The following is a 21,411-nucleotide window of genomic DNA, read 5'->3' as shown; positions in this document are numbered from 1 at the left end:
ACTGCCATCTTCCTGTCATTTCTTTTCGCTGGTGATTTACACAGCATCTCGTGGAACGAAATACAAGGTTACGCTCATCACGAGTATTCCTACCCAAGAATTGAGCAGGGGCATCAGAGTCGAGTTTGTGGAACCCTTGAATGCATTGGACATGTTCGATGAACGAAATGTTAGAGGAACTTGGGGAAATCATAGCAGATCTTCTTTGGGCCTTGGAGAAGTGGATGATCGATCGCTGCTTATTTTAAGCTGTTGTTCCTATTATCCCTTTTTCTTCGATGCTTTAGTTCTCAAGCTTACTTCATGGGGATCAGTTTATTTGTTAGTAGAGCTGTGTCTCTACTTCGCCTGGTTCTGGCTGTAGATTCGTATTTGTTCGACGATTGGCGATCAAGTTTCTGTGATCCTTCTCAAGAGCAGCATCTTACCACCTCCCCATTTCTCCCTAATCCTTGATAAGTAAACTTCTTTCCTTTTTTAATCCTACCTACGTACCAATCAAAGCTTCCTCAAGCCAACCTAAGGTTGCTCCCTTCCCACTCCCAGTAATCAAGCCAATCCCACCAAATGCGGGGTACACTTCCGCTCCGTCCCCCTAAAATAGCTCCCCTCGATCTACCCCGCCAACACCAGCATCGAGCCTCACAACTCCCCAATCCCATCCCCAGGATTCACAATTTGTCATTCCACAGCACATCAGTTCTCACCGGGCTCAAACTAGCCTCTCAGCCGTGCATAAACAGTGCCGTTCTCGAGGCTGTCTCACTCGAATCCAACCCCGCATTCGTCAGTTCTAGATCGTCAATCTTGTTCTAAGCATGTTTAAGCCATGGGATTTTGAAATGGGGGATTGGTGAGGAGCCCGAGGGTCCTCGGGTTGGCGGAGGAGCGGGGTGGTGGGGTATATATATTCTGCTTGGTTGTCTACTTTTGTGAGATGGTGCAGCTCCAATCTTCAGAGTATACCGAAAGGACCACCAGATCATTTGATTGACAGTAAACTCGACTCAAAATGCCGGAATATATCAAATGGTACAATTCCCAAGCTCAATTCCAGACAAGTGAGTCTGTAGCTAACAGCGTGCTACAGGGACGCACCAGGTGTGGAAGTCATCCAGCCAGGCGAAGCAGAGAAGATCCAAGAAGTTTCCGATCAATTCAAGCGTTTTCAGATGATGAATTTTAACGAACATCATCATTGCTTGAGAGGCACGCATTTGAAGACACAGGGGGTACGTACAACGTCTCCATACCGGTCCGAGGCTCGTGAGATAGGAGATGGTATTGGGCATAAGATGGAAATGGATGTGGGAAGGGAAGATATGAATTTATATGGGGCTTTTGGTTGAATATTATGACTGATGGAATCCCACAGTGTGTCATGGGCAAGTTCAAAGTAAAGGATAACCTCCCACCGCATCTCGCACAAGGCATGTTCGCCAAAGGCGGAGAGTACGTCCCCTCCCATTTCCCTCCTCCCCACCCCTCAATCCACCTTCCTCCCAACCTCACTAACCGCCTTCCCACAGATACGGCATGATAATGCGGTACTCCTCCTTAACCCCCAAACTCGTCCCCGACAACATCCCCGCCCCCCGCGGCATCGGCATCAAAGTCTTCGGAGTAGCCGGCGAAAAGATCTGGGGCGATGACAAACAAACCCAAGACTTCACATTCAACAATTACCCTGTTCTGGAACTGCGAGATCCGAAGACGACAAATGAGATTGCGGATAGTTTGGAGAGGAATTGGAATCAGTTGGATAAGTTTGGAGAGGAGTTGGGGAAGAGGGAGGATAAGGAGTTGGCGTGTTTGCCAGGGACGTTGCCGAGGCAGTGGAGTGAGTTTTGCAGCTCTTTTTTTTTAGTTGTGGTTTGATTGAGATAGGAAGGAGAATGAGGAAGAGGAAATAGGAAGGAGACGTGCTAATGAGTATTGAATAGTGGTTGCTATGCCGGAGTATTCTCAGTCGGCGTACAGATATGGAGACTACGTCGCTAAATTCGGCGTCTTCCCACTCGGTGAAGAACAGAAGAACATCGAAAAGGAAACAATATCTGAAGATGCACCTGTCAACGCTATTGTAAGTCCTCCATCAAGATCCCCTCCCCATCTGATAGTTTTCAAAACTTGAAGCCAGACCACTTACTAACTCCACCTCCCCCACAGTCACAACACACCCGCGAATTCCACCTCAAGCACAAAGTAACCTACACCTTCTGCGCACAACTTCTTCAGGTAAAACTCCCTAAAAACTCCCTTTCCTCCCCCCTTCTACCTCAAATTCCCTCAATCTCTCACCGCAATCCCCATCCACTCCCAACTCCACACCTCTCTAACGTCTTCCACCCCTTCAGAACCTAAAAGACCAACCCGTCGACGACATCGGTATCGAGTGGCCCACCGCCAAATACCCCTTCGAAGAAATCGCCACTCTCGAATTCGAGCCCCAGGACTCCTGGCTGCCCGAATTCCGCGTCTGGTGGGACGACCGCATCACGCTTAACGGCTGGCATGGTTTGAAAGCGCACCAGCCCCTAGGAAGCACGAATAGAATGAGGAGGGTGGTGTATGCGGAGAGTAGGAAGTTGAGGTTGAGGGTTAATGGATGGAGGGATTATGTTGAGCCGGAGGGGATTAAGGATGTGCCTGCGCCGGTTGTTGTCCCGAGGTTGGATGGGTTGAAGGTTTGACAATGAGAGGGATTCGATCTGTTATGAGATGGGATGTTTCATTGTGTTAGTCTGTTATGTCGTATTACTCCTCATGTTTTGTTTTGTTTGGTTTTGTTTCCTTTCGCTTGCCGATGCACACTCCCCCAGCCCGCTGTAAATATAATACACGAGATACCGTTCACAAATCCCTTGTCAAAACGTCCCCGCATGTTCTCGCAAGTAAATACCAACTACAGAGGCTCTTCCGGAGATAGCGTGATCTCGCATGCATGTAAGATGTGGCTTACATCCACTCAACATCCACATACAGTATCTCCCTGCTCGGGCTCCCCTCCCCTGCGCCAGATACTGTATCGAGCTGGCATGGGGGCGGTAATAGCCCGCCAACCAACCAACCAACCAACCAGCAGAACCTTCGGGCAGGCTGCCTCTAAACAGAAAGTGGGACAAACATTAAATTGTGAAGACAAAACCAACACTGCTCGACACCCCCAAGTTCTATTTATCCAGAAATGAACAGTCTCTCCAACCCCAGCTTTATCCAATGACCACCCCGAAAACCAAACCCTTGCGGGAAGGCAGCAGGGCAGGAGGGCACCAATCCATGAATCTCCAACCCCTGCCCTGCCCTGCCCAGTATCCCAAAAGAATAATCCGACCCGGACTTGCAGGTTAAAGTGGTGCTAAATGCATACCTCGTACTGTACACATCCCCTGACTTAAATGCGGCTCGGCCCAGCTCGATCAAAGGCGGGGGCGGGTCTGCAAAGAGAGCTTACCTTACAGTAAGGTACGGTACCTACCTTATCCCCTCAACTGCCGAGAACACACCGCTCGCTCCAACGTAATGAGGCCTAGGGTTCCTCCAGCCTGGACTAGGTAGCTAGGGTACATACATACCTTACAATTGGAACACAGCATACCTTAGGTAGAAAGAAATTCCAGCAGCCCCCAGCGTTCTTCGCTTGATTGCCTACAGGGTCTTGATACCTACCTAGGCTATATACTCCTTGTAAAAGTGTGTTCCATTCGGTGTTGAAGGGGGCATACCTTAAGTAGAAGTACTCAGCCTAGGTAGGTAACCGCGCCGCGCCCCGCACTTGCACTTGGATGTGTTTTTGATAATATGGGCATGTTACAACGTAGCGAAACAATTACCTACCTAGTTTTGATTACTAGCTTGTAGACTAGTGTATCACTTGAGTATGATATATCTTACACCTGATCGATCTAACTGAATTCGTAACATTTCTTCTGAAAACTCTTTAATGAGTGCAAATTTGAGCTTTTGAAAGGGGATTCTCGCTTATTAAAGTGACAGTTGTGCCTACTATGGTTTAATTTATGTAGGTGTGTGTTTCTGCGTGTGTGTGTGCCTGGTGGCCTCTTCAATACTCCCATAATTTAAGCAGCTGCTAGGCGGGAGTTGATTCGGTTCGCGTGGATTAGATAGGTTGCAGGACGGTTATCACGACAATAAGCTCGCCTCCTATACTGTTGGAAGATAATTCCTTGTCTAAGACTCGTTTGCACCTGGCGTGGCGTACAGCACAATGTACTCGCCAACTTCTTCAGGTCACGCCGTCTGGGGTGCAAGCAGCCAGCCAGCAAGCAGTCATCGACTGGGATATATATGCAAAGTCCAAATCACGAAGCACGAATGATCGGATCGATTGATCAGAGAAAGAAAGTGGATGATTGGGAGGGGAGATGAGAGTCCTTGTTTTGTTTCTGATGGTGTGGATGGGTGGTGGGTAAGTCATATTGTTCTGTAGCCGCCTATCCTGGCTCGCATGCGATGGCCCCCAAATCACTGTTGGGGTTGCACATGAATTACAGAGGGGAGGGGAACTCAAGTATGGTGCTTGTCCCCCAAGATCCTACTACCTGTTCTATTTCTCTTCTTTTTCTTTAACTTGTCACTCGCTACAACATTATCCTGTTGACTTATTCGCAGGCGAGGTGGTTTGTTTGTTTACTTCGTACGATTTCCAGGCTAGTGTTTGACCACCAACTCAACACCTCAAGATATAATGGACAACTACGACATCCCCCACGAGCCCATCCCAGAAGTCACACCCGTCTCGGCCAGTTACTTCTCGGCAGGCCCCAAAACAAAGACAAAAACCGTCTCCGACCGCCTCGCTGCCCACCTCGCCAAAGAATTCAACGGCAAGCGAGGTTTCGACGGGCAGTTCTTCCACCGCCCTATCAAGCAAGACCCTGCACAAACACCCTTTGACAATGCCGCGATACTCGAATCAGATGAGAAAGGCCGCTACCTATTCCGCAACCATTTTGGTCAGGTAGCGCATAAATACGAAGATGTGGCTGCGTACCTGAGTCCGACGATCTTTAAACCTCGACGGCTGGTTGTGCAAGCTACGAGGTTCGTGTATGAGAATCGGAGAGAGGAAGGGGATTGGGGGCGTACCAGTGTGACGGGGTCGGTCCCGACTGTTCTGAGAGTTTCGGAGTGGGCGTTGAGACCATCGAATCCGGATGCGAGGGGGAGGAAAAGTGTTCTTGGGCGAGTCGAAACATTTTTCAGGATCTTGATGGTGGCGGTCCCGCTTCAGATTCTGTTGGTGCTGCCTACCACTTCCTCGTGGGATGATGATGAGGTTACGGACTTTTATAAGGATTTCCCTGGATATCATTGGAGATGGCCGAAACATGCTATCAATCCTCTTGATAGAAGACCCGGCAAACCGTCTACTGATATGGCAGTCAAGGAAGTCTCGTCACGAAAAAGAATGTTGCGTCCTAGACAGCTGATGGTCTTGCGGGATGGGAAGTTTGAGTTGGATGATAATCCCGCAAAAGACATCTCGTACTTGTTTATCAGTTATACGAATATGCATTTTGATGCCGATAATTCGGCAACGGGTCGAGATCAGATTGAAGAAATGGCTGCATATGCTTCGCTTCAAGCGGGGAAGACTGCTTATTGGCTTGACTTTCGCTGCCGTGCTCCGGGAAATGGCTCGCTCCTTGATTCAGATGTGTACAGAATGTGCGATGTCATCCGTGGCTGCTATCAAGTTGTCGTCATGTTGAAAGGGAATGACAACAAACTGAAGCAAGAATGGGGATCGAGGATGTGGACACTCCCAGAAGCGCTCCTCGCACCAGGGGATCGCATCTACTTCTGCACACCAAGCCGAGACACAGATCCAAATAAATCAAGCTTCAAACTCACTTCCCTGCTCAAGGTCGAAATGACCGGCACAGTCTGGGATGACCCTATCTCATCCGGAGAAGACGGTGGCCCAACCCGCCTCCTCGCCGAACACTTCTCCGGCCTCCTCACGCTTTCTCGTCTCGAGATCCTCTCAAACGCCATTGTAACGCTCAGCGACCGCTTCGCAAATAACTACAAGGCCTTCGCTAAAGCAGACATCGCATACGCCCTCATGGGCCTCCTCCACTACCACATCTCCAAAGACAAAGACGACACGCCCTTCCAAGCCATCGCGCGGCTCTCCCTCTCCAACGACTCCGACCGCCTCATCGAGCGCATGGTCTGCCTCTTCCCCGATCCTCACCACCAATTCCAAGTACCATCAACATCACCATCACCATCACCATCACAACCTCAATCTCCAACCAAACGCTCCCCCTTCGAGCTCCTCGCCCGCCCAGACCTCTACCACACGCACCTCTGGGACATCACGCCCCTCTGCCAGATCGTCGGCGTCGCCGACGAAGACAACACCATCCTCCTCGACAACTGCAAGGCCCTGCACATCCGCTGGAAAAACTTCCCGCGCATGAAGGTCGTGCGAGACTACGGCCTGAAGAAGCTCGTTGCCCGACTGTTCGTCCACGCAGGAGCTTGGTGGTTTCTGTTAGCCTTCGCCCTGACTGTCGCCTTCGCGCCATTCATTGCTCTACACGAACACTTGAAAGATGAGGAGCAGGTTCCTGAACTGCGGCGGCTGTTCTGGACGCTGGGGTTGCTGGTCAGGGTGCTGCAGTGGCTGGACGCGGGGCTCGGTGCTGTGGCTTTCATGTTCTCGCTTGTGGCGCCGTTTTCTGTTCGGCGGTTGTATGGCGGGCAGGTTTTGAGATCGGCGCCTTGTCTGGTGGGGTTTGAGGGCGTGATGGAGTTGAAGAAGTTAGAGAAGATTGTGTTTGGGAATTGTAGTGGGAGGTTGTCGTATGCGCCGTCGGCTACGCCATTTAGTTATCATTATCGCGATGCGAGGGAGAGGGTGGGCTTGGAGCCTGGCTGGATTGCGAGTTCGAGGACGGATCCGAGTGGCTTGAATGCTGTGTTGCAGGGCTTGCCGAAGGGCCATCATTTGTTTACATTGGTGGATACGGGATGTTTGAGTGTTTGTGTCTTCAGCGCGGAGAGGCCGCCGACTGTGGCGTTGCTTTGTGGCAGGGAGGGGGGTATGTTGAGGGCGGTGTTGTGTAGTTGGAGGTTTGGGAATGATTGTCTGTATAGGGAGACGGTGGTTAGGCTGCCGAGCGATGTGTACGAGAATGCGAAGGCGAAGAGTTGGCTGAAGGTCTGTTTGGGGACTAGGTAGAGGAGTTAGCGTTGTGATGGTTGGGATGAGAATTGGTGTATGGAAGGTTGAGATGGAACTTACTTTCTTGTTGGAGCAAAAGGAGGAACATAATGATATCCCGGAATTATTTCTTTGAGTCGAGGTTGAATTCGGTCTTAAACAAGTAAAGAGACTGTTCATAATAATCGAGTTGATGATCGCACATCTTCTACTGGACCGCAGGAGCCCTTCAGGTAAATAATCAAGTTGACGCCTAATGCTATGCTGCCCCTTTTATACGCCCTCTTCACCCGGTATCAAATGCAGATAACAGATACCTCTTCATACTCAGTTCCATCACCTCACCCATCTTCTCAACTATCCACCCCCGCACTCCCCAACTGCTCCTCACTAACCCACCCCTTCCCAAACACATAATCCAGCACCTGACACGCGCTCACAAACGCCCCATTCTCAACTTTTGTCCTAACATCTAACCTCCTCTTCAAATCCTTAATCTCCGCCTCGAAAGTCGCCAAATCCTTCGTTGCTTTGGGACCACGAGAATGTCGTTTAAACTGTTTTGTAAGGAAGGAGAGTATGTACCGAATCCAGAGGACGTTGCTGTAGGGTATGTGATCTTTCCAGGTGTGGTTGTTGGTTTCTGAGGGTGAGAGTTCTGAAATGGGTGTGCTGTGGAAGGAGGCGGGTTGCATTGTGCGGGTTCCGGTTAGGAGGTGGTTGCGCATTCTGGAGATGTTAGGGAATAACAAGACGTAGATTGCAGGGGTAAATGTGGTCAGAGAGAAAACGTACCGACGATAGTTGTCAAATTGCATTCCAGCAAGCCCGCTACCGGTGCTGTGGAAGACAGCAAGATCGTTCTCCAGATCTTGAAAGACGACGTCGCCGTTCTCAAGTTTGGCACGCGAGAGACCATAGTCGATGATTGTGATGTTGTAGTCTGAGAAGCCGAATTTAATAGACCCATCACGAGGCTTTGGTTTTCGTTTTATCTTGGATGCTGGATGTATTGTTTGCCTTACACAGACATTGTTTTCATGCAAATCGCGATGCTGGACGGTAATTAGTACGGTGAAACTAGAATATGACAGTAATTCTTACTTCAAATTCGCAAAGGTACTCCGCTCGACTGAGAGCCATACATACGCCAAGAAAGACATCCCAAACTTGGTCAATACTCTCCATCCAACAGTTCTCAAGCACATCCCCAGCATCAGCCAGTTCCAAGACCAAGAAAGTCGACTCCTTGGTAAAGATTTCCGGGTCAGGGAAATGCGTTTCCCTCGGTTCATACTCCCCATCATCAGCAATGAACTCATAATATGCCTCTTCAATCGATGGAGCGAAACGTCCTTTAATCAGATGAGCATCCTTGAAACCAACAAAGCCAGGGACTTCAGTAAGGACGTTCATGATACGGATCTCAGAGACTAAATCAGCTGCGTTGATTGCAGTTTCGATTTCGCATGAGTCGGGATCGGTGGGTACTTTGAGCTGCAACACTTTGATGATGGATGAGCCGGCTGAGGTCGTCACGCGGTAAACTTCTGCAAAGGATGCTTCCGCTATTTTCTCGACTTCTGCTGAGGGTGGTAAGATCTCCGGCCAGGTGCTCATAAAGAGGGGCGAGCCGCGGTCTGTTTGATAGGCGTCCGCGAGGACGGCGAGGTGGTCTGGTGCTGATTCGCCATATGCTTGGTGGTGTCAATGGTGATGTATTGCATGAGCAGGTTTGAAACTCACATGTTCCTGTATGAGACCCAGTCTCATTTTCACTGGCTGTATACCGAGCACTAGATGTACTTGACGTGACATCATGTTTGAGATCGCTCGATGGCTCTTCTTCCTCGGTGTCATCTTCGTCCTTCTCAGACTCAGACTCACTTGACTCGCTCGACTCCTCATAATCTTCTGATTCGCTTGAATCTTCTTCATCTTCGGACTCCACCACAGGCTCCTTCTTGCTTAAGCCTTTCTTTGGAGACTCTTTCTGGATCTCATTCAGGGTTTCGAGAACTTCAGGCCATGACTCAAGTGGATCAGCTGGGAGAGTGGGATTGGAGATAGTAGCTACGGTGGTCGTTTTTACGGAGGATACACCGAATACCTTTGAGGAGCCAGAAGTGTATTGACGGCGCTGCGTGCCATATGTGCGGACAGGCTTACCCATCGGAAAGGGTGGGGTTCTGACCAACATTATTAGCCATTGGAATTAATAAATACTGATATGAATGGTCGAGCAAGTAAAACGCAGTTGTGCTAGTTGCGGAATCAAGACGATAGACCGTCTTCAGAGTCGTAGCGGGTAATCGAGAGGCAGCTTGAAGGTTCTGTTTACATCACGTGATAAACAATAGAAGTCGTGGATTGTCACATACCTGGATAATAGTGGATCCTGAGAGAACCTTGAGATGTATATTAACAATAATTCCAGTACAAAGAGATGGGAGAAGTTACCTTGTTTGTCCTTCGTCGTCGATATCCAGGCAAGGGCAGCAGCATCTCAAGCCCAGGGCAAAACCATCTGAAGTCATGGTCGCGGATTTACTTCGGTTGTGGTTGCTAAGGAGCTGGTAGAGCGGCACGAGAATAAAGCAGGAATGCGGTGGATGAATAAAAGCGGCATTGGTGCCTCGCGAGCCAGATCAGTGCTAGTGAATTTAGCTCCATTCGCTCCTCAGGCCCATGTCTGGGCTTCTGGCTTCCATCTCTTCCATCTTCTTCCTCACACGACAACCTTCAATTGAATCGTGCACTCCCCACAAGATGGCAGGCCTCTTCCAAGCTTTCCTCGGAGGCTCCAAGCCATCTGCATCCCCAATCCCAGCTGGCGATAATGGTGAGTCTGCCGGCGCATTTAAATAGAGGGAAAGGATAGCTCCTAACCCCCATTTCTACAGACTTCGCCGACTTTGCTGGAGCTCCAGAGCCAACACCTGCTGCTTACTCCGCTGCCTCTTCAGCCAGCTTCATGGGTACCGGTGCAGCTCCTACAGGCGCAGCTGTCCCTTACACCAAATGGTACAACATCCACGAGCGTCACTCCCTGAGCGACTTCAAGCAAGAGGCTGTGATCATTGCTATGATTGCTGTGATTGTTACGATACACATGGTTGGTACAGGCGCGAACCGAAGAAAGGCTAAGGCTTGGATTACCGCGCATGCATCAGTTCTACAAAAGGAGTTTGCGCTGGTCGGATTTGGTGGCCGAAAGGCTCCAACCGTAGACGAGGTCGAAACTGAAGGCTTGGCTAAGGCTACAACCCTCGAGCTCCCAGAAGAGCTATTGAAGGAGAAGGCTCCCAACGAGTTCTCGACATATGCGACTGGCAGACAGAATGTTGCATTCGTCGATGTCAACCTTACTCTCTACAAGCGATACAGCCCAATCACCATGCTCTTTGAGTTCATCTTCAGCTTGTTCTTCGAGAGCTTGGACGCACCTGGCGAGAAGATGGAGGCTGTCCTCTACCCCTTCGATGGGCGTGAGGCTCTCACTGTCCCTGGCCAGGTCCCTGGAGCTCACGAGTTGCGCAAGGATACCAAGAGCAGCTATGATGGTTTCGTCTGGGCTATTGTGAACAAGGAGACTATGAAGGGACTTCGCGAATCAAGATATGATGTCTCAATCACTACTACCAAGGACAGCGCAAAGCTTCCCGCATGGGCTACCGTCATGAGCGAGAGCGCAGAAATCACCGATTTCCTTCTCACTCCTGAGCTCATCAAGGCTGTTGAAGATGCCGGGGAGTATCTGAACCACTTGATCATCACTGACCAGCCAGTTGATCAACCATTGACGTAAGTGTTCCAAGTCTTAGTCGCCAATACTGTACTGACTGAAGTTCCTGCAGACTCGAGGACACCACCCCAAAGAAGCGAATCTACCTATCCATCCGAACTCCCTCTTCCGGTGATTATTCCAGCGTCCTACCGCTCTTCCAATACTTCATCCGCGTCGCCGACATCCTTGTCCAATCTGCCCACTTCCGTCCTGAAGTCCTGCGCAAGGTCCGCACCACTCGCGAAGATACCATCCGCAAGCTCCAAAAGGCTGGTGAAGACGAGAAGGCTGAAGAGCGAAATCTCGAGCGCGAAAAGGCCAAGAAATTGAAGCGTGATCTCGAGCTCAAGGCTCTGGATGCCAAGGGACAGAAGAAGTACCTGGAGAAGGAGCGCGAGAAAGAGATGCGAAAGAACCAGAAGAGACAGACCCAAAAGGCTTAAGTGTCTGATGGTGGATCGATTGTGGATCTCGTGGTAATATTGTGTCGGGTATTGTGTATGGTATAATGATTGGCGGTATAAAAAGTCTTGCATCGCGGACGGCATTGTTGACGATCTTGGTGTATATTATTTGGACCTCCTTCTTGTATCCTGTACTAGCACATACTACGATGACAAGTTTCCTTTCATCCTCACTGTACCCCTAAGACCAGGCCGTTCCTGCTGAGGTGAATGTAGTGGCCCACGCATCCAAGTGGGAGAATGCCAGTGAGGATACATCACTCAAGACTATGCCTTAGCCAGACGCTTCTCCGTACATATGATTAGTGACCAAGAAAGCCAAAGTCGGTTTTCAAGCATCATAGTATTGAAATCGCATATTTTGAAATGCTTGAACAGTGTTGGTCTCTCCCAGCGCAAGACATCAATACACAATTTCCCATCCATACTCTTTCAGATGGCTTGCCACAGTAGGTAAAACGTAAATTTTTAATCATCAACTTTTCGCAGCCTCATTCGTAAACTCCCAGTAGTATCACCGCATTACTCGTCAAGTCGTACAGTCGTCCCTCCCTCCCCTCTTTACCTTTGTGGTAGTAGTAGTGTTAGCCTCTCCCCACCCCACCATCCATCCCCAGCTCAAACTCAGCCTCAGCCTCCACAGCCCCAACCCAAATCCTCCCATCATGACTAAAACCCAGGCTTCAACATTCCAACAAATCACAGCGCCCGCGCACCAACAAGCTCCAAACAGGTTACGAGCTTAGCTTAGCTTATCGCATCTGTCAACCCAAGGCGCAGCCCTGCACGCTTCCAATCACGTATAGATGACTTACTTGTCTTACTGGTAAAACGACAATTCAGCCTTAAGTGAACGAGCGCCTTCTTGGCAGACGTGGCGTCACAAGGCTTATGTCTGCGGATCGAGGTGGGTCTGGTCTTTGTCCTGAAGGGGAAATATTCGAACGTTGTGGAGGGACGAAGGAAAGATGGAAGAATGGACGGAAAGTTTAGACTGGAAGAGAGAGGTGTTTAATGGTTGGGTAGGTCCCAGGTTTTTTGGGATTTTCATCTCATACATTACCACACCATACAACAAAACAAAACAAAACATACCAACAACCAGAATAACGACATATTGGAGTTCGGAGACCAAGAGCAGAGAATCAAACATCTGCGGATAGCACGCATTCAACAACATGTGTTTCGGACGGAAACCAAAAGTCCAGTATTATGGACAGCCTGCCTATGGAGCGAGGCCGTATAATCCTTATGGTGGAGCACCGGTGAAGTATGTCTTCTCCTCTTCCTCCTTGCTTCTTCCTCCATCATAATCCCAACTCGACATATCCCTCTTCATGATTTTAAAACACCTTGTACTAATTACAATAAACAACAGGCATAATAAACACCGCCACGGCAACTCTGCAGCCATGCCCATATTCGTCGATTCAAGCGGACATGGCGGACACCACGGTCACCACGGACATCATGGTGGAGGAGGAGGAGGATGGTTTGGAGGTGATGGTGGTGGAGGAGGAGATGGGGGTGGTGGAGGGGGTGGGTGTTAGATTGGCTGATAAAGAAGAGAAGGGGATAGGGAATGGGAGAATGAGAGGACCGATGTTTTATGATACCACGAATTTTGGGAATGTAATTTAGACCTGGCGCTGCATGGACGATGAGAATAAATGGATGATCCTCAAAGGCAATGTCTCTCGTGCTTTCATGCACTGAGTAGCTCTCGGCTGCTTTGCTTCGGGATAAGAGTGCGCCTGTGCAGCATCTGAATTCAGTCATCCACCTCGCTCAGCCACTGGACCAAGTCTGAATGAGAGAGCGCGAGAGAGGGGAGGCATATCGACCTGGTCATCATCGCAGTCCACCTTGAATATATTTGATCAAATTCAAGGACTAGATCAAACCCTTTCCTGCTCCACACTTTTGACCGTATTCACTTGATATAGAATCGATCAAGAACCGATCTTATGGGAAGAACAGATTGAGGAGCTCAAAAATATATACAGAGGTAGCTGGACTAGCTGTACGAGAAGAAGCTCGTGCTACATAAGGCAAGTAAACTATGTACTGTATGTATTAAGAGTCAAGACTTTGCTGGCTGTTGCTGGATCTTGGAATTGGAGAGAGAATAGTGCGATCCGGCGTTCTGGTTGGCGGGATTCGTTGTTTGTGGGGGCAAATGATTGGGGGAGAGACATCGGTGGATTTTGTCGCATTTTACGACGTGCAACAAAAGTTTCTGGGGGGCGGGCCGGGAAGGTTCATGGTGGCTTGTGAGTGGCTGATGGATCATGGGCGGGCGCGAAAGTAAACAACTTTAATTTTCATGCCAATGTTTTTCACATCAGATTTCAATGAATAGGTTTGAGAGGAGTGCTTTGATCTTGTAATAACTGTGCCTGCGAATAGACTAATGGTATTCGTTTGTTGCTTTCTCTCAGGAAAACCCGGGATTTTGGCGGGGGCTTGACTTTAAACCTTAGATTTCAAATTCAGGACGCATGAATAATGAAGAAGCTTGGAATTGACGGAGTGGATATCACGAGATGAAATGGACAGATTTGATTTCTTGCCTTGAGTCTCGGATCATCTCTGCCAATAACAAGGATTTCTCCCATGCATGATAATAACGTGGCCACACACGCAAGTCCATGAAATACCCATTTTACTGCGGAAATAGGGAACAGAAGATGACCATTTTCACTACACCAAATAATCTTGATAAAACACCAGAAGAAAAACATCAATTTGCTTTCACATGGTGGAGAAAGCTATGCCCGGAATCATCAGGCTTATCTTTCCTCTTCCTACTACGGAGTGCGAATGATAGACTGGACGCACAAATTGCTGTCGCGCAAGTACAATTTAATCAGGCCACACTCTTGGTAAATGATGTATGACTTTGAGGCATAGAGTTCCGCGTATGAGGCACGTTCTTCCCAGGAAAAGACGAGCCAAAATAGTTATTCTATTGTTTATTGATGACAAATGATTCGCTTAGACCCTGGGCATTGGTTCTGGGAAGACAAGATTATCCCCCAAAGGGTACCTTGGTAGATATCTTCTAGATTTGCGGCTTAAACAATCCATACGCTCATCGTGATTGCCGCAAGATAAACAAATATCTTCCCATTCTCGAAATTCCGCCTTATTGTTAGCCGTTTCAACAGCCCTGAAAATGGCATGTCGATGCAGCCAAGACTTGGTCTGTAGCCGCCGGCCACAAAATAAGCGCTGGATAACACTACCCAGTACATCGCAGCCCCCATTTGCTTAATTTAGGTCTGAAACATGGTAGCGATCAATCGATTGTGGTATTCATAGTGGGAACCAAATTGGTGCTATCGGAGCTTTTGTGGTATAACACATCGCCGGCCCCAGGCCATCGTGAACTCCGCCTACCTTAACTTTAAATCTTGCAACATTTATGTCCTGCTGTCCTTTCAATGTTGCTCGTCCATTTACCAAAAAAATCCGTTTCTTAGTTGAAGGGCGCTGGACGTCTAGGTCCCCTCAATTTGAAAGGCACGTTTCTTCGCCAACTGTTCGTCAGAATTGGGAATCCATCAGCATAGCCAGAAACTATGCACTCACGAAATCTCCTCTTCTTATGGGCATCACTTTCCTTTGTGCGCAAAGTCTTATCACAGAATGCGTACTCAGTCACACTTCCATCGGAGGTTTCCTCGTTCCTCCCGGCATGTGCACAGCCCTGCCTGAAGTCTTCGGTTGAGCAACAATTCCCAGAGAGCAAATGTTCTTCGACTCCGACACTCAACTGCCTCTGTTCTGCTACAAGCAATTCTGGAGATACTTTAGGGGTCCTATCCGGGGCTTGCATCAACTTTGGAATCCGCGATGGCCTTTGTACCGGAGTTGACGCTGTGCCGACAGCGAGACAGAACGCGTTCAAGCTATGTTCGGCAGTGCAGAGTGGCAGTTCAGCTACAGTGCCATCGACAGCAAGGACAGTTACCTCTAGCACACCATTCAATCTACAAACAGCATCTACAATACCATCGCCAATTTCTTCAGGTTCTCAGTCAACATTGCTACCATTCTCGACCTCACAAAGCTCAACATTAGTACTTTCTGGTACAACTTCAATCACTCCACAATTGCTTTCACCCACATCATCAACATCTACAGCTCCCAGCCCTATCAGTACATCCACAACTAAAATCACTACCGCCGAGCAAGTCGGAATCGGAATCGGCGTCACCCTTGGTGGCTTGATTGTGGCACTTCTTGGAGCCATCATATTCTTGATCATGCGGCGACGAAAGAATATGGATGGGCGGAAGTATCGCCAGCCGGAAACACTACAACAGAGATACAAGAGAGAGAGGCTGGAGGTAGCCGAGAAGGTGTTGGAACTGGACAGTACGAGTGTCGTTGCCGAGTTGGGACCTGATCTGCCGCACGAGATCGAGGGCAGGAATGTAGAGGGGAAGTCGAAGAGAAAGTCTAAGACATGGAGTGTGTGGGTGCTTGGATTTCAGGATAGGAGTGCACAGGCTATTGAGCTAGACACGACCTCTTTCGCCGACAGAAGGAGGTAAATCAGTAGTAACATCGAGTGGAACTCCATGAATACAAACAGAGACATTCGATTTCGAGCGCTATTAGACTTCTGGAAAACTGCTTGGTAGTGACGTCCTGGATCAATCTCCGAAGAGACGCCGTACAAAACAAGGTACTCTCCCATTGAAAACTAATCCCTATCCAGCAAGACAAAACAACACCGAATGCATATTGCTTTGTGAGAAGTGAGTGCTACACGACTTCCTAGTTTGAACTTTCACAGATTTCGAAGTTGAAGGTGAGCTGGTAACATCAGTTAATGAAAGTCAATCTCGTAACATGGAGCATGGAGCGAGATGCTTCAAGATGATTGTTGCCAAATAATGCGCCATTGTCAATCCTTCTTTCCCTGCTTGTTGAACTAGCGAGTCATGGCTCGCTGATGTCAAGGATGGAGTTACGTCCCATGATTATCAAATACTAGCAAGCGGAATGGTTTCCAAACTGTTCGAGAGCGTAAGTGATAACTTTGCTTAAGCAAAAGTACTTGCCTGGCTCACATACGTGTCATTCATCGGGTTCTTGTTTTTTGTTGAGGGGCTATAGGTTTACTGTGTGCTGTATTTATACTTTAACATCCGTAAAATCATCAACACAGACCTCGTTTATTCACCTTGGACCAAACCACCTAACGGTAACGATGACTACTCACTCGACCCCATACTCCCCTCGAAGTCCTGCGAGCCTCATTGTCGGCTAGAAGAATTGGTATAAATATGCACAAGCAAACCACTTTGAATCGTCATCGACGCAATAGTCACAGAGTTTCCTGCCATAGAACGACTTAAGTGCTTCGTCAACATGCGCTGAGAGACATGCACGACAGGCAGAGAGGAAACATATTACGGATATCCATGAAGAGATTCATTAAATTAAGGTTAATTCTGACTAGATTGATCATGTACTGGTGGTTAAAGGAGAAGCAGTGGCTTGGATGTTGTTGTCAAACTTTTTTCTAGTGCCAATGATCACATGGCCTAATAAATTCAAGCATCAGGCACAAAAGGTATGCCTGTGCCATGGGAGCCCAGAAGAAATCTCAGGAGAAAGGAGGAAGTTTCATGTCTAACCCCCTTTAATGATTCAAGCTCTGAATACTACCTCAGCAGCAATCTATCTCCTGAAGTTCTTGTGATAAATTCTAGAGTTAGTGATAATGATCTGATCACTCAAGAACCTCGTATTATATGTATAATTTTGCTATAATATTCACTCCAATCCTCACTCTCTCCCCCGCAAAGTTTGGGGTCGGAGATTTGTCAATTCCCCCTCATTCATCCACACCAAGATACCTCAGAATAATGCTATAAAAAGAACAGCCCTTTGCCCTGTAAGTTGCTCTCCAAGAGTCCGATGGACGTACGTAACTCGTAACGATCGTACTGGGCTGTGGACGATGGAACTAGATGGTTCTACAGTTTGTAACGCTGTATTGGTTTCTACCAGGAATGTATTAGTTCCACCAATCAACGATTTTTCTAGTCATTTTAAGATCCAAGACCACGTTTCAACGTACTGTACTTTGTCGTCGTCAAAAAGTTCGTTGCTGTCAATTTATATTCTCAACATATGAAATGCAAGAGAAAATCCTTATGGTGCTGCGAGATAGATCTTTTCACTACTGAGACAGCTGACTTATTTTTTCTAATGTCAATATATGCTTCCAAACATGAGCCCTTGCAGGTTAAGGACCAGAATGCAGGAACACACAGCTCAGTTTCTGGTGAGTTTGGTATCAGTCTGGTAGTCTACAGACCAAAAGAGTTTACTACATCGCTGTCCCTATTTTATATCACTCCAGACTGTACAGCACATTCGACTTTGCCCCTCCCCCCCCCTCGACCAACACAATCACATTTCCTCAGAAGGCTACCCATTCACTTCGCTTCCCAATGTACAATTTAAGGCCGATCGAACCTCCGCCCCAGCCACCTCACCTCCCCTTTTCGATCCCCACCATCCCCGAAATTATATATAACCTCCCCTTTCTTCCCATCAACATTCCCCCTTCAACCGCACGAGTGCGATAGCTACCAAACACTATGGAGACCAAGTGTGCCGTCCACTCTAACCCAATGCTATACCCCTATCTGTATCTGCACACACCACAATAGCAACCCCTTAGACCGTAACCCCCCATTAAACCTTTCACACCCTTTTCTGCCCCAAAAACAGGTCAGTATAGACTTCTAGACCTAAGCACCCAGTCGGAGCATTACCGTCATTCTACCTGCTATTGTCAATTCTTTTATTTCTTGTCACCGATACAAATAACCTCTCTATGTAGCCAAGTGATATTGACTTCGCACGATACGGAGAAAGAGACCAAGCTTGACTTCACAAACAACGCCCCTTACATATCTCCGAGAATCAACATTTGGGGAGGAGACGAGGTAACTGCCCTGCCAGGGCTTGGCCCATAGACCCGCTTTTGGACATGATCCTGTGTTTGTTGATGTCTGTGGATGGGAGGCGGTGGGTATTTATTGGCAGATCGAAGGTCATCAGATGGGAATAAGCAATACGGTGGGTTGGCTAGCCCTGAGTGAATATCTAACTTCGCACTGTCGGTGACTTTGACGAGATCTTTGGCTTGGATGGAGTGAGTCTTGCCGTCTAAGCAGACTTAGGGAGTGGAGTTTCAGGTTCTTCAAGCGGTAAAATGATACAGTAATATTCGGTCATAACATTGTATGGGTATATCCTCTCCCACCTCTCTCACCCTCTCCCTCCTCCATGTCCACTCTCCCACTTCTTCCTCTGTCCAAGATATAGTATACATCCCAACACCCTGCTTTCCGAAATCCATTCCATGGCAATAAACATAACCAAACTCACTGAACCAAGCTAATTGACCTAACGCGGCCTCCTCATCGGATGCGCCTCAGTATTCAAAACCCACTCATCCAAACTAACCGTATCCCACTCCTCAAAGCACAGATAAAAGTACTTCAACGTCTCCGCCAACCAAAAGCTCTCCATACTATCCATTTTCTGCCCCAACTCCTTCGCATTCTCTCCCTCTCCCTCTCCACCACCCTTCCCCGTCCCCTCAAACGGAATCGTAACATCCATAATCGCCGCCGCCGCAATCTTCGTCCTCGAGATCTTCTCTACAGCTTGGAACATCCGCCACGCCGCCTCGGCATACTCTTCTTTGCCCGTCATGCGGTACATCAAAAACACCGACTCGATAGCTTCGGGACGGAGGATATACCGTCTATCATCAATCATCGTGATTCCTCCGGGCAATCTCCGCTCTTTCATAACCGTCTGTGCATTAAGCAGCTTCTCATTCTCAGCAGCCGATGTCGAGCTCGGGAGAGGATAATTCGAGTTCAAGGCATCATGCCAAACTTGTTCACTCCAAGTACATTCTTTGGTTTTATCTTTGGGACATGGCATGACGGTGAAGATCTCTGGGGCGATACCATTCGCACAACTGTCGTAGGCCCAGATACAGCCATGTGTGAGTTCTTCTGCGACGGCGAGGTCGTCTGGTCGGGAGAAGATCTTGGATGCGAGGCCGACCATGCCACCTGTGAAGCAGGTCAGGTGCTGGCCGCGGGGGAACATGGTTATGTCGCCATTGGACACGCGCACGTCGCCCGAGAAGGTGAGTTTGGCATTTTTAGGGTTGTAGACTCTGAAAAACATGTGTTCTTTTGCTACGTCGATGAAGTTTTGATAGAGAGTTTTTGGTTGAGCGAGTCGTCCGCCGAGGAGGAGATACTGTTTGGGTAAATACTCGTATAAGGAGTCTGACATGCCTCCTAGTGTGAAGAAGTTGTCTTCGGCGAACGAGGGCTTGAAAGCGTCAATGCTGACGGGCCAGAGACCAGGCAGCTTGGTTCCATTTTGAGCTTTCTCGAATTCGTCACCTATCCTCTGTACAGCGTCGTAGTACTTCATATCTCCTGTCAATTGAGAAAGTCTTGTAAACTCCAGACTCAAAGATCCTAACTCAGAAACGAGCATTCTGTCGGGCGCTTTTTGAGCATTTCCTTTGGCATACCTATCCATGTCAGCACCATCCAATTCCACATGCAGGACAACTCACTTCTGCCAATCCCATCTACTAATCGGCATCCTATTCGGCGTATCAAAACAACTCATCAACAACTCCCCCACCTCAACCGCCTTCCCCAACAATACCGGATACTTGCCCCCACTAATATCATACGCCGCCAGAAACCCACCCATATACCTAATCGTCGTCTCAAACACATTGACCGTATCCGTCTCCGTGGTAGAGAAATCAATCTCCTGCACCGCATTAACCGCAATCTCAAAATCATCTTTCATCCCCATTATCCACAGCGTGTCCAGCGCATCCACCAAAGTAGCTGCCCACCCTCCAAAGGTATCTTTATACGCCCCCGACAGCGGCGCAACTTCATCGCGTAGCCACGCATGTTCTTTATATCCCGTCCAGCTATGCACAAAGGTCTCCTTCACCGCCGCCCTTCTCTGCACTCTTGTCTCCTTCGCCTTTGCGCCTTCCACAGGAGGGGGCGCTTGTACGGCGGGGATCTTGACTGGATGGCCAGTGGGGAGGGAGATGAATGAGGTGACAGGGTATCGGTCGGGGAGCTTCTTCCAATGGACTTTACCGTCTGCGAGGAAGGTTTTGGGTACGGGGATGTAGGGCGTGTAGCCGTAGTTCCAGACGTTGCGTTCGTGGGTTAGGTAGTAGAGGGAGGTGATGGCGAAGATGATTGCCAGCGCGAACGCTCGCCAGCGGCGTATGGCGGGCATTTTGGTTGTGGTAGAAAGGAGGAAAGAGAATCGAAGAATTTAGACGAGGGAGATTGAAGTCAATCGTTCCGTCGATCATCAATGTCAATTCCTTAGTACATAGCTCGTGTGCTTGATAGCAAGGGATTCGACTTGTAGGAGTGGGAAGTATTAAACACGTTGCAACTAGAACATAAATAGATTATAGAAGTCAAACGAGCGTGTAGAACGAGAGAGGGGCAGGCGAGATGTATTCTTGGAATGACCGTTGGTGGTCGTTGTTGCGTTGCATTTATCTGGGCCCTGTGTTGTATTTCTGTACTTCCCCAGTCCAGTTCCCCAGGTTCGACCGACGTTGATTGGATGCTCCACTTACCGTCTTGGCGGAGATCCATGCCCGGACTAAATTCAGGGGTCGCTGACTCGCTGTCCCTCGTTTCGCTTGCAACCTTGAATGTTACCCCATGAGCTTCGCCTGGTATCAGATAATTTATTTGATTTAAACTTGAAAACTAAAAGTCAAATCCATCTCGTCCAATATGCCTGTCTATATTTGATTCTTTTCTTTTCTTTCCAAAGGGACAAAGTGACACCTATGAATTCGTGACGACAATGATTTGAACAGAATGCTTTCTCATATT

The 21,411-nt window shown here is 48.5% G+C and overlaps 7 protein-coding genes across 7 annotated transcripts; 5 read left to right on the top strand and 2 right to left on the bottom strand.

Annotated features, from left to right (window-relative positions):
• The first annotated feature begins 594 nt into the window (after positions 1-594).
• On the top strand, positions 595-3,754 carry ONS95_007482 (uncharacterized protein). The gene is made up of 7 exons (XM_058500989.1): positions 595-1,032; positions 1,091-1,232; positions 1,376-1,452; positions 1,530-1,840; positions 1,944-2,083; positions 2,170-2,238; positions 2,358-3,754. The coding sequence occupies exons 1-7, from the start codon at positions 1,013-1,015 to the stop codon at positions 2,691-2,693; spliced, it is 1,095 nt and encodes a 364-aa protein (XP_058362306.1). The 5' UTR covers positions 595-1,012; the 3' UTR covers positions 2,694-3,754.
• Positions 3,755-4,708: 954 nt separating this feature from the next.
• On the top strand, positions 4,709-7,216 carry ONS95_007481 (uncharacterized protein; the record flags this gene model as incomplete). The annotated part of the gene is made up of 1 exon (XM_058500988.1): positions 4,709-7,216. One exon carries the CDS (start codon positions 4,709-4,711, stop codon positions 7,214-7,216), a length of 2,508 nt encoding a protein of 835 aa, XP_058362305.1.
• Positions 7,217-7,395: 179 nt separating this feature from the next.
• Positions 7,396-9,898, bottom strand: ONS95_007480 (uncharacterized protein). The gene is made up of 6 exons (XM_058500987.1): positions 9,659-9,898; positions 9,580-9,606; positions 8,945-9,387; positions 8,303-8,895; positions 7,994-8,253; positions 7,396-7,927 (listed from the first exon to the last, which is right to left on the bottom strand). The coding sequence occupies exons 1-6, from the start codon at positions 9,733-9,735 to the stop codon at positions 7,552-7,554; spliced, it is 1,776 nt and encodes a 591-aa protein (XP_058362304.1). The 5' UTR covers positions 9,736-9,898; the 3' UTR covers positions 7,396-7,551.
• A 20-nt stretch (positions 9,899-9,918) lies between these two features.
• On the top strand, positions 9,919-12,012 carry ONS95_007479 (uncharacterized protein). The gene is made up of 3 exons (XM_058500986.1): positions 9,919-10,040; positions 10,102-11,002; positions 11,056-12,012. Exons 1-3 carry the CDS (start codon positions 9,968-9,970, stop codon positions 11,426-11,428), a joined length of 1,347 nt encoding a protein of 448 aa, XP_058362303.1. The 5' UTR covers positions 9,919-9,967; the 3' UTR covers positions 11,429-12,012.
• Positions 12,013-12,627: 615 nt separating this feature from the next.
• On the top strand, positions 12,628-12,999 carry ONS95_007478 (uncharacterized protein; the record flags this gene model as incomplete). The annotated part of the gene is made up of 2 exons (XM_058500985.1): positions 12,628-12,719; positions 12,828-12,999. 2 exons carry the CDS (start codon positions 12,628-12,630, stop codon positions 12,997-12,999), a joined length of 264 nt encoding a protein of 87 aa, XP_058362302.1.
• A 2,034-nt stretch (positions 13,000-15,033) lies between these two features.
• Positions 15,034-16,011, top strand: ONS95_007477 (uncharacterized protein; the record flags this gene model as incomplete). Its single annotated transcript, XM_058500984.1, has 1 exon — positions 15,034-16,011. One exon carries the CDS (start codon positions 15,034-15,036, stop codon positions 16,009-16,011), a length of 978 nt encoding a protein of 325 aa, XP_058362301.1.
• A 2,664-nt stretch (positions 16,012-18,675) lies between these two features.
• On the bottom strand, positions 18,676-21,080 carry ONS95_007476 (uncharacterized protein). Its single transcript, XM_058500983.1, has 2 exons — positions 20,094-21,080; positions 18,676-20,048 (listed from the first exon to the last, which is right to left on the bottom strand). The coding sequence occupies exons 1-2, from the start codon at positions 20,789-20,791 to the stop codon at positions 18,890-18,892; spliced, it is 1,857 nt and encodes a 618-aa protein (XP_058362300.1). The 5' UTR covers positions 20,792-21,080; the 3' UTR covers positions 18,676-18,889.
• Positions 21,081-21,411: the final 331 nt, after the last annotated feature.

The sequence above is a fragment of the Cadophora gregata genome (genome assembly GCF_030347475.1).
Source record: "Cadophora gregata isolate MNR1 chromosome Unknown scaffold_2, whole genome shotgun sequence".
Taxonomy (NCBI): domain Eukaryota; kingdom Fungi; phylum Ascomycota; class Leotiomycetes; order Helotiales; family Ploettnerulaceae; genus Cadophora; species Cadophora gregata.
The sequence above is the reverse complement of the archived record's forward strand: the minus strand, read 5'-3'. Positions and strand labels throughout refer to the sequence as shown.

What these genes read in the sequence shown, in the direction of transcription:
- ONS95_007482 (XM_058500989.1), top strand. Translation starts at nt 1,013, where the DNA reads ATGCCGGAATATATCAAATG. An exon ending in ATGCCGGAATATATCAAATG is followed by an intron (nt 1,033 to 1,090) that starts GTACAATTCCCA and finishes AGCGTGCTACAG; the next exon opens with GGACGCACCAGGTGTGGAAG. An exon ending in CGCATTTGAAGACACAGGGG is followed by an intron (nt 1,233 to 1,375) that starts GTACGTACAACG and finishes GGAATCCCACAG; the next exon opens with TGTGTCATGGGCAAGTTCAA.
- ONS95_007480 (XM_058500987.1), bottom strand. Translation starts at nt 9,735, where the DNA reads ATGACTTCAGATGGTTTTGCCCTGGGCTTGAGATGCTGCTGCCCTTGC. An exon ending in GACGACGAAGGACAAACAAG is followed by an intron (nt 9,607 to 9,658) that starts GTAACTTCTCCC and finishes ATACATCTCAAG; the next exon opens with GTTCTCTCAGGATCCACTAT. An exon ending in AGTACCTTTGCGAATTTGAA is followed by an intron (nt 8,254 to 8,302) that starts GTAAGAATTACT and finishes ATTACCGTCCAG; the next exon opens with CATCGCGATTTGCATGAAAA.
- ONS95_007479 (XM_058500986.1), top strand. Translation starts at nt 9,968, where the DNA reads ATGGCAGGCCTCTTCCAAGCTTTCCTCGGAGGCTCCAAGCCATCTGCA. An exon ending in AATCCCAGCTGGCGATAATG is followed by an intron (nt 10,041 to 10,101) that starts GTGAGTCTGCCG and finishes CCATTTCTACAG; the next exon opens with ACTTCGCCGACTTTGCTGGA. An exon ending in CCAGTTGATCAACCATTGAC is followed by an intron (nt 11,003 to 11,055) that starts GTAAGTGTTCCA and finishes AAGTTCCTGCAG; the next exon opens with ACTCGAGGACACCACCCCAA.
- ONS95_007476 (XM_058500983.1), bottom strand. Translation starts at nt 20,791, where the DNA reads ATGCCCGCCATACGCCGCTGGCGAGCGTTCGCGCTGGCAATCATCTTC. An exon ending in AGTAGATGGGATTGGCAGAA is followed by an intron (nt 20,049 to 20,093) that starts GTGAGTTGTCCT and finishes TGACATGGATAG; the next exon opens with GTATGCCAAAGGAAATGCTC.